Source organism: Myodes glareolus, chromosome 16 (genome assembly GCF_982192425.1).
Source record: "Myodes glareolus chromosome 16, mMyoGla1.1, whole genome shotgun sequence".
Classification (NCBI taxonomy): domain Eukaryota; kingdom Metazoa; phylum Chordata; class Mammalia; order Rodentia; family Cricetidae; genus Myodes; species Myodes glareolus.
The window spans coordinates 55938858-55950095 of NC_142041.1; the positions used below are offsets into that span (position 1 = coordinate 55938858).

Sequence of the window (11238 nt, forward strand, 5' to 3'; positions counted from 1 at the left end):
TGTGCGCCCATGCTGGGATATAGTTGTGGCCTTTGTAAATATGAGAATGGTAAAAATTAAAGCGGGAGGAGGGGGGAGCCCAAACCCCCTCTAGATCTGCTGTAGATGGGGAACCTCAGTGAACTTACAGGGCTTGCTCCAGGCATTACCGACTTCATGAGAAGGCAGAGCCTCAGTTAAACGAAACTGGGAGACAAACACAGCAGTTCTTCTAACTGCTTAGGAATTTTAGTATTAGCCCATATTGCCAGTTAAATATGTTAATTCCCTACAAAATCTTATGGTATTTTTCTTAGCTAGACCAGCTCATTTTCTTTCATTTTATTTATTTATTTTCCTCAAAAGTGCTTCGCAGGAAAGCACAGAAGTCTGTGCAGTGTGCTCGGTGGCGGCTATCCCAGGATCATAAACCCGTAACCCCATATCCTGTGTCACGCCTCTCACCTAATCCGCTCTCAGCTGCTTCTGGGTATTGCAGATGGATCTTGCCAGGCCTGGGTTACCTTTCATCGTGGGGCTCTCCATCTGGCCCTGTATCTGGTTCTGTTTACCTTTTTCTGGAACTAAAGCCGCGCTGACCCTCACAGAAGGAGGAGCCTGAAATCTGACTTAGGGTGTGCTGCAGTGAGGAGGGGGCTCCTCCCCTTTGCCAGCATTTCTTTTGTGCATCGACCGACGCTACCCTCATTTGCAGAATGCTGCCTTGTGGGCGGCGCAGGTGTTCCGCTTAGATAGACGGGCAGCAGGACGGGTGCTAAGCAAAGGGCGGGAAACCTGCTTCTTTTCCTTGGGAAGTTTCACACGTCTCTGCCTAAGAACAGAACTCCATGCCCCTTCTGCACCGACATCTCTGTTATTGTTTGTGCTAGGAATCATTAAACTTCTGTCCTTAAAATTAAGTCTCCAAACCTTGGCAACCTTCTTCACATTGTTTTCTTCATGGGAAGTGCCATTTCCTGAGTCTTCATGTGCATGGCTGGCACTGAGACATTTTCTAAGGGGAACATCCTCTATCCTTTGGCAACATAGACCCCCCCCCCAAAAAAATCACATTTTTAGGCATAAAGCGGAAACTTCTTCCTCAGTCACACAACAGTTTTGTCACCATATTTTTCTTTCTTTTTTCCAACGTGTGGCATTTGTAGCTCTCTGTCCTGGCCTCAAGCTATTTGCAAAAGCCTTGTGTCTTTCTGTTGCTGTTAGAAGACATTGAACGCACATACCTCTAGGTGTCAGTAAATACCAAGTCCTGAAAGCCGCGTAAGCCGTGCCCCCTACACATGTGCAACCCCCACGTCCTAGCTCCAGCTGTCTTTCCTGTCCTCTGTTCAGCATCTCCTTCCTTGGCTCTGTCACTCTGCTCCCTTGCCACACAGAGTGGACAGGGAGGAATCCGAAGTCCCCCGAAACTGTGAGAGCTGAGAGCCCCAGGCAGCTCGTGTAAAGAGCTGTTGGCTCCTCAGCCTGGTCTTGCCAATGTGGGCTTGACCACTGACCACAGAGACATCTCAGGGAAGCCTTGCAGGGCCCTGGACCTCGGTGTTTGGAAGTGGCGCTGAGGACAGTTCCCATATTCGACTGACTGCGTGACTGAGATGGACCTGGAAGTTGCTTCCCTGCCTTCCCATGGTCTGCACTTCTCTCCTAGGAGCCGACATCCGCACCGCCAGGACCCAAGACGCTGGGCTCGTGCTGGCAGATACCCTCCGACAGTTCCTATTTGACCTAAATGTTGATGATGGTCTCAGTGCCCTTGGCTACTCCAAGGATGACATCCCTTCCTTGGTGAAAGGGACACTGCCCCAGGTAAGATGCACAAGGTGGCCTTTGTGTCTGCTGAGCACAGAGCTGGAGGGAACAACACCCATCTGCTAGTGACCTTGCAACACCCCTCACAGCCCTAGAGAACCTTTAGTGTAAAAGTAGCCTGGCCCCTCCCTATGTCTGTGCGTTCCTTCATGTGGCAAACTGAAAGGATCCTTTATGAAAACCCAAGATGCAAACTGCCAAACTGACTTGATCTATGGAAACCCCTCCCCCTCCCACACTTCTGCAGTTTCGGGAGTTCCCTCTAAGACGGTGCAAAGCCATTCCAAAAGGACCGCCGATGTTATTTTCCAGGATAAATCACAAACCCCTACTGTTCCGTAGAATGTAAGCTTAGCTCTTAAGTTGGAACTATTGCAAGTTTGCATTTGAGTCATTCGGGTAAATTGTATATTTCGTACACATCTATGTCCCTCTATACCTTATTTCATTTATTTGAATTTTGCTAAAGAATATAAACTAAATTACTCATGTTTGTAAAGTCGAATCATTGCAGATATAAAGCTCCCTCTCCCGAGAACCACATGAAGATGTGATCTCTATTTAGACCTCTCTGGACCTCGTACTCCAGGTCGTCATGGACCAAGATCCTCATTTATTGCAATGTAGTATAAAGTAGGCGCTCAGACCCACAAGCACTGAGTCAATGGACTATGCCCTGCTTACCCCACCCAGCCACTCCCTGAGTCCTCCCAGTCAATACGTAAAAGCAGGAAAACAGGGATCACCATGGGGCTCTTTTTTCCAGTGCTCATCATTCTCAGGTCCCTCCCCGGCTCTGGGGCAGCCAACAGCTAGGAAATCTATCTATACATGCAGCAGCCCACTGACCACAAGCAGCGGTGCCTTTTCCTCATCCACTCCAGGAAAGCAAGGACTCAAACTAGCCCCATCTTCCCCGGCCCATCAGTGTCCAGACTGTTGATAACCTCATCATTCACAGAAGACGTTTGGACAGTTTGAGCTCACGGTTCCTATGCCCACAGGAGCAATGAACTAAGTAATTCGAGACAACAGAATGCAGGGAGCCTCAGTAAACCGGAAACACGTCCCATCTAATGGGATGAACAACCTTTACCTACAATTATTATCATTAAGTATAAATTTAGATTCCCGTGTGGGTAGACTTTTAAGAGGGTGCTCCTTGCTCCCACTTTCTTGACTTCTCAGCATACTGGTGAGTTATTGCCCGTGGGCCACTGGTTTCCCTGACTTAGCTTCAAGCCCAGTGGATCCAGTTGCATCAACCATGTAAACGAGTGAGAAGCACAACTGTCTTGAGTTATAGCATAGGTGCTGAGCCAACCGGCAAATCCATAGCTCTAACCTGTTGAGCCACAATGTAGGATGTTGTAAGGCCGTTGTAGCTGTGCTAGCCAAGCCTACGACGGATGAGGGCGGGATGAGGGCAGGGCTCTGCTTGGCTCCTCCATCCTCGGCTACACCCAGCCCGGTAGACATGTCCAACAAACTCCTACCTGAGCTTCTCGTCGAAAGCCTCTGTCTGGGTGAACGAGTGGCTTGGTGGCGGTGACTATAGCTAGGTGTTTCCTAAGACTGAGGAAAACAAAGACAGCCTTGAAAACTTGTCCAGGAATCCCACAGGGGCCACCATGATTTCAGTGTGACTTCTGGCTTTCCAGCATTATCTCAGGGATGCTGTCTTTTCTGTTTATCCCAGGACTGTGTTCACGAATCCAGCTTTGTAAGGCCAGTGAGGTGATTCAGCAGGTAAAGGTGTTTGCTGCTAAACCTGAATGACCTGAGTCAGTTTCTAGGACCCACATGGTAGAGGGAACTGAATGCCACAAGTTGTCCCCTGACCACCACACACGTGCCATGGTGCACACATATACACGTAATAAGTAATAATATAATTTTAGAAAAAATAAAAGAATATGAATTTGCTTACTTCCAAGAATTATGATGCTGGTTAGTTTTCCCATGGAAAGGGAAATCCCAAATGAAGAATTGCTTCCACCAGAGTGACCTATGCTCCTGTCTGAAGGGCTTATGTTCCTAATGATGTGGGGGCCCATCCCACTGGGAGTGGCGTTACCCCACTGTGTATAAGAAAGGAAGCTGGGCAAGCCCCCGAGAGCAGGCCAGTAGGCAGCGCTCCACTGTTCTCCGCTTCAGCTTCCATCTTGACTTCTCTTGATGATAAACTATAAACCGAGAAACCAAACAAACCCTTTCCTCCCCAAGTTGCTTTTTGGTTGTGGTGTTTATCACAGCAACGGAAACCAGAAATCGGTACCAGAGAGTGTGGTATTGTGGTGATGGGCGTGACCGTATTGTTATGGGAGAATTATGGAAGGCTTTGGAAGGTTTGGGCTTGAAAAGGCCACCCAGTGATGAGAGCTTAAGAAGCTGTTATGGGAGCCTGGGAGAAAGCAATGTTATAGAGGCGCCGAGGGCCAAGGCCTGAGAAGACTGAGAATCCCTCAAAGACGATTGCACCATTTAGTTGGTATTTTGAATTAAGAATCGGTGGTTTCTGGTCAGCTGTGATTAATAGACCGGCACCACCGAAGTGAAACCTTTGCTTTATTGAGATAATTGATTCTGGTCAGCTGGGCCTAAAGAATTGGCAGTCCCTGAGAGATCCCCTGAGTAGTTCCTCGGGGTCAGCACACAGAAGCTGTGGTGGTGGTGGGTGGGGGAGGCTGCATCTCAAGCTGGTAGCCAAACTTGGGAATGCGTGAGTCTCCCACGTGGTATTGGTTTTGGCAGCATGAAAGCAAGCCAGAGAACAGCGTTTCTCTGCGGTCTCTGCTTCAGCTCCTGCCTCCAGGTTCCTGCCTTGAGTCCCTGCCCTGGGCCCTCAGTTTTCGACTGTGAACTGGGCAGCTGTTAGAGGAAATCAGCCCCTTCCTCCCCTGAGCTGGTTTTGGTCAATGTTTTATCACAGCCATAGAGAGCCCTCACTAGAACAGAAATAACCTGCAGATGAAGCCCTGCTGTGGGGGTTTTCATTTTGGTTTTTGGCAGCAGTGAGTGTCTTACAGGAATGCCATGGCAACCTCAGAATTTTCACATACAGAGGACCAGTCTTCACTCATTAGTATCTACCAGATTTAAGGTAGTATGCTATACTGACCCCTGCAAAGAGTCTTGCCAGAAAGTTTGTTTTATAGAGTCCGTGTGTGATAAAAGACTCTTTCATGTTTGGTAGCCAGGGGTCAGTGTTCTCTCCAACGAGCGAGCAGGCCCGTTTTCTTAACCAAACACACAGCCTGTGCTAGTGGCAGCGAATGGCAGCCCTGCCTGCAGAGGCTTCCAGCTGCATGGCCCAGCTGCAGAGGGAATGGGCAAGAGCAAAGTCATCTTTGGAGTTCGATTTCTGAAACCTCCGGAAAGAAACATTGGCATTTCAAGTCAAAACATTTCGTTACTGGGGAGAAGCGCCGCCCAAGCGAGCACTCCCACTCTTGATAGGCAGACCAGCTGAAATGGTGTCATCTTATGAGTGTGCTAAACATGGAGTCTTTATTTCAGTGCCCCTGTTAATCAGTTGTTCTTTGGCCTTCGTGTCTGTAAATAATAGCACATTGCTCAATGCATCTTCATTCTGAAGCCATTTGACTTTTATATGGCATAGGATCAAACACGTTGTCTCTCGCTGTATTTGCCCAATCACTGGGGCTGGCAGTGTGAAAGAGAAAGCTAGCAGAGGCGTGGCTAAGCCACTCCTGAAAGTCCAGAACCGCCTCCCCAGAGAGGAACAGGTCCTGGCAAAAGGCTCTGAGCTCATCAGAGGACTCCTCCTTGTTATAACAAAATGTTGTGGAAACCGTTGCTGTCATCACCATCGTCTCTGGCCACAGCACAGACTGAAAGCCAGCTCTTCATCCTGCCACAAACTAGACAGACAGACAGATAGATGGATAGATAAGCAAGCAGATAGATTATTTGTAGATGATAGGTAGATTGATTATAAATAAATAGGTGATTGATTGCAAATAAGTATAGGTGATAAATATTCAAGTAGATGGATAGATATATAGACAGACAGACAGACAGGTAGATAGGATAGACAAGGATAAATGATAGATTGATAAATAACTATTAAAAAGATCTGCTAGAATATAAAAATTTTGCCTTTGTCTCTTGCATATTCAACAGCATTCCTGCCCACTCTCTCTAAGATGTCATCCATCCTTCTTTCTCATTTTTATTTTTAATTGTAGTTAATTAACATTAATTTATCTTTTTTAATAACTTTTATGCGTATAGTTCAATGGTATTTAATATATCCACAGTGCTATATAAAAAACACTCTCCACTGCAGAACTTTTTTAACATCCCAAATAGCTCTCTCTCCACTGAACAGCTGCCCTATTACCTTTCTCACAGGCCCTAGTAACCTAAGATCCCCCCGCCCCCCCCCACCCCCGTCTTCAAAAGTGCCTGGGCTAGGTGCCTCATACACAAGGAATTATACACTGTCAGTCCTTCTGTGACCGGTTTATTTTACCTTGATGTGTTGACCAATGTAGCATGTGTCAGAATGCTGTTCCTGTTTATGAGTAAACCACATCTTGTTGCTCCATTCCATGCCTGTATTAGGCCCTTTTGTTTCCACCTTCTGACTGTTTTGAACACTGGTAATACAAGCATATTATCTTAGTTAGGGTTTTAGTGCTGGGAAGAGACTCCATGATAAACGAAAACATTTAGCTGGGGCAGGCTTACAATTTCAGAGGTGCCGTTCATTATCATTATGATAGGGAGCATGGTGGCACACGGGCAGGCGCGGTCCTGGAGAGGGAGCTGAGAGTTCTACATCTGGATCCGAAGGTCTAGCTTGAGAGGCTGAGATCTCAAAGCCTGCTGCACCCTGGTAACACACCTCCTCCAACAAAGTCACACCTCCTAATAGTGCCACTCCCTCAGAGCCCACACAGGCCATTTTTATTCAAACCGCCACCTACATTTGCATCCCTGCTTTCAGTTTTTTGGAGTAAGTATCTGTGAGTAGAACAGTTCATTCCTGCGGTAATTTTATTGGTGTTTGTTAGAGACAGGTTCTCACTCTGTAACCCAGGCTGGCTGTGACCATCCCCACTTTCACTACCAGAGTGTGGAGATTGCTACCAGGTGCTACCAATTTCAGTCCAGTTTTTAGCTTCCTGATGCACTGGGAAACTTTTCCATTCCATTTACATTTCTATTAAGCAGCACAAAGGGCTCCAATTCTCTTCATCTTCTCCAGAACTTGTTAGTTTCCATTATTTTTATGATCATCCAGTGGTGTGCAGTGGTGCCTCGGTGAGAGTTAGATTTGCACACCCCTAAAGGCTAAGAACACTTACCATCTTGTCCTTGGCTTATTGACTATGTGTTTTTCTATGGAGAAATATCTATTCAAGACTTTGGCTGATTTTTGGATTGCTCCCTTTGGTGTTTTGCTGTTACACTATAAGAATAGTTTTTATATTCTGGACATTAATATATCACACATATTGTTTACATTTACCCATTTTGGGAGTCATCATTTCGTTGGCTTGCTATGGTCTTTTGGTATACAGAAGATGTATATTTTGATCTAGTCCATTCCAGGCTTCTATTTTCTCTTCTGTCTTCTGTGTCTTTGCTGTTATATCCAAGGAACCGATCGCCAAGCCTGGCGTCATCAGGATTTCCCACCATGTGTTCTTTCAGGGGTTTTAGGGCTTCTGCCTGGAGCTCGCCTCCCTTCTCCCGAGGAGAGACGGGCAAGCACGTCTACAAATGAGATATAAGAACTTCCAGACTATGATTCCTGGTGGGATGGGATGCCTAAGTAATGAGATAGAGATCCTGTGCGGTTCATGTGGAGGGAACTCCAGCGAGGGCAGTCAAGTGTCTTTCATGACATGGCAGCCCAGACATGGCAGCTAGGGAAAGAAGGGATGAGGAGAAGGCTGAAATGTAAACGGGGTAGTGGATCTGGGTGTGGTGGTGCACACCTGTAATCCCAGCACGTGGGAAGTAGGGGCAGAAGGATCAGTAGTACAAGCCTCTGCTAAAGAGGGACTTTAAAGGCAGTCTGAACTACATAAGACCCTGTCTCAAGCAAACAAATAGGGTAAGTGAGCCAGTGTGTGTTGGGGGGCGGGATAAGTGAGTCAGTGGGGCGGGATAGAGAGGAGGAGTGAGACAATGGTGACGAGTGAGCCAGTGGAGAGGGAGGGAGAGAGGGAGCTAGTGGGGGGGGCAGTGGGGGAGGATGAGCTAATTGCAGGGAGAGCCAATGAGAGAGGGAAGGTTGAAAGACAGGGCCAGATTGAGGAGGCATCACACTTCATGATTTTTTTTCTGAGACTGTTTCTCATGTATGCCAAGATGGTCTCAGATTTGATAGGTAGCTGAGGGTGGCCTTGAATTTCTAACACACCTGCCTCTTATCCCCTGAGTTCTAAATTAGCGGTGGGAGCCACCAAACCATACCTAGTTTTTGTTGCGCTGGAGACAGAATCTGGGGGTTCTCACATGCTAGGCAAGCACTCTACGAGCTGAGCTGTATGGCAACCCCGTGATTTTGTTCTGATCCCAAAGGGACGTTTATCCAGAACTTGTAAACCCAGGGCTCTGCTGAGGCAAAAGGAGAGCTGGCGACTGTCAAGAGAACAGCCTCTAGGGGGCGATAGTGGAGCAAAAATGGAAAAGGCCCATTGCAGGTCCTGGTCTTGGTGGTGCCTCAGAGAGGACTGACTTGCAAGGAGATGTGATCCATCTTGAAGGTGGCTCTGGCAGATTGCAGATCAAGGGATCCTGCGCACAAATGTATCCTGAGATTTTTCCTTGTTGTTGACTGAGCTACTCACTGAGTGTCGTTTCTGAACTGAGGAAAATGGGAGAGCTGGGCAGAGTCTGCAGTCTGTCTTGTAGGTGGGTGCCTGTCAGATGCCAGTATCTTCTCTTCCCACCATCTTCAGTAACTCGGCAACTAACCGTTGGTAATACATTTGCTGTGTGTTGAGCACTGTGTTGGGTACCACGTCAGAGCACTAAACACAGCCTTTGTCTCCCCCACCCCACCCCGTGCTTGCCTGCTCACAGGTTACATCCAAACACCTGCTTATCACCAGAAAATAGGCCCAAAGGCCCATGACGATGGGGCCTGTGTGATGTAGTGTATGTTCATTTCATCTGGGTAGCAGATAGCCGTCTTTTGTTAGTCCCTTGTCCCAGAAGGATCATGGAGAGAACATATAGCCATAGGCTGTTAACATCACCAACTCCACCCATAAGCTGATTGGGAAAAATAAATATAAAACTTTGGTTAATAAGGGGAAAAACAGATTCCTTGTGGCACATAGCCTAAAGGGTCATTTCCACAGAAAATACTTTCGGGTGTGTCTTAACACAAGCTGTGAAGGAAGTGGTCTTGAGCTGAGGACCAGCAGTTACATTTTTCTTAGCAGCACCGCTGTTACCAGGGACAAGACTGTCTGTCTGGGGACAGCTGGCAGAGGCCATTGGCAGGTCCGGTCTGATGGGTGGGCAGGATGGTTTGTTTCTGTACATGTGGGCAGAAGGCAGACTGACAGCTTTCCAAAGCCTCATGAGAAAGAAGTAGGTTCTTGAGAAACCCGAGCTGGGAATGGGCCCAAATCATTCAAGGAATATGGCTTGGGACCTGGGGTGGGGAGTTTTTTTGCTCATCATTCGTTTGTTTGTTTTTAGCCAAACGCTATCTATATAGCTCAGGCTGGCCTTGAATTCGTGACTGCCTCTCAAGTGCTAGATTACATCAATCTGTTTCTATGGGATATTTAAAATATCTCGTCACTGTTTCTAATGACCAAGCTAATTTCCGTGAGCACATAGCACTGACGCTGTCACTTCCAAGCCCCAGATAACGCCTTCTGTTTCCTGTCTCAGGAAAGGGTCACCAAGCTCGCGCCCCGTGCCCAGTCAGAAGAGGACTTGTCTGCCTTGTTTGAAGCATCCATGAAACTGTACTAGTTACCACGTCAGGGAAATGACCACCACCGCGAACAGCAGAAGTGGGCCGGGCCCACCTTTGTCGTTATCTCCACACTTAATTCACCTGCTGCCGGTTTGAATGGGACGTGACTTTATCCTTCAGGAGACTCCTCGATGTGCATTATGTAAAACCCGTGGGCCACACCCCAGGGGTCAGTGTTCCTAAACCAAACCCTGCTGAACACGCTGACTCTCAGTCCATGTGCCAAATGGACAGAAACTGTCTATCAAACATACAAATATACTATGTCCAGACACTGCAAGTCTAGAAATTTATTCTGAAAAAAGTACTAACATTAGTGTGCAAAAGAAAGAATATCAAGGATGAGAGTACTTTTTTGGGTAATAAAAATTAAAACAATCTAAACATTCCTTTATACATACTAATATGGTAAATGGCAGAAGATTATGGTATTATTAATAAAGATGAAATAAATCTCTTGGAAATATGTGTCTGTTTCATACAAGATGTTGGCAGTAGACAAGTGGCAAAAATTATATATTAGTATGACTTACTTTTTCACCTATATATACGTGTGTCTATATAAAGAAAAAAAGATAGGCACCATAATATTAAAAGATACCATTGGAAAAATGAAATTGGGGCTATAGAAAATTATGAGAAAACATGGACTTAATGTTTTATGCTTTCAGTTTTTACAGCTCTTGGGTTCAAATCTCCACTCCCCAGCATCCATGTAACTGGCCGTCACAGCTTCGTACAACTCAGGTGGCAGGTGGAGGCGAGCAGATGCCCAGGGCCACTGACGAGCCAGTCCCGGTTCACTAAGGGACCCCGTCTCAAAAAACAGGGTGGAGAACAAAACGAAGGCACCGAGTGTCAACCTTTGTCTTCCACATACAAATATACACATGTACAGTGAGCGGCTACACACATGTGCACCCACATACATCACACACACAAAGAGGAGGAAGGGCTAAGGGTATAACTCAGTGGTAGAGTGCATGCTTAGCACATGACATGTATACACACACGTGCACACACACACACACACAATGATAATTCCTATAAAACACTCAAGAACTTTATACCCAGTATCCAAAGATAAGCATAAGAAGATACCAACAAAATGCCAGCTCCATCTTGTCGGCCATGTCTAGTTAAAGTACAGAAAGTGAATAACGGAGGAAGAGTAGAAGCCATTGAGGCAGAGGATGGGTCAGCTTTGCCAATCTGAGTCATATTCCGTAGAATTTGTCAATTAATGAAAATGCATTTAGCATAGCAAGAGGTGGGAATTCTCCCTTTGCCGCCACCACCAACCTTTAAAAATGCCCAAATAGGTCAGGTCAGAGAACTCTTACAACACATTGTTCCTCTGTGGCCTTAGGCGGTTGGTTCCAGGACTCCATGCAGATACTGAAATCTATGAGTGCCTAATACCTTCATACACTAAAGATGGCACCTCCATA

The 11238-nt window shown here is 46.6% G+C and overlaps 1 protein-coding gene and 1 long non-coding RNA gene across 2 annotated transcripts in view; one reads left to right on the forward strand and one right to left on the reverse strand.

Moving 5' to 3' along the window:
- The window catches only part of Adhfe1 (alcohol dehydrogenase iron containing 1), a 32345-nt gene extending 22094 nt beyond the window's left edge, over window positions 1–10251 (forward strand). Inside the window, exons 13-14 of the mRNA XM_048420223.3 lie at window positions 1649–1806; window positions 9700–10251. Coding sequence (XP_048276180.3) covers window positions 1649–1806; window positions 9700–9783 — 242 coding nt within the window. The 3' untranslated portion in view covers window positions 9784–10251. The remainder of the gene's footprint in view (window positions 1–1648; window positions 1807–9699) is intronic.
- On the reverse strand, window positions 4360–6708 carry LOC125390980 (uncharacterized). The gene is made up of 3 exons (XR_007228912.2): window positions 6526–6708; window positions 6308–6434; window positions 4360–5693 (listed from the first exon to the last, which is right to left on the reverse strand). It is a non-coding gene; the product is annotated as an uncharacterized LOC125390980 (long non-coding RNA).
- Window positions 10252–11238: the final 987 nt, after the last annotated feature.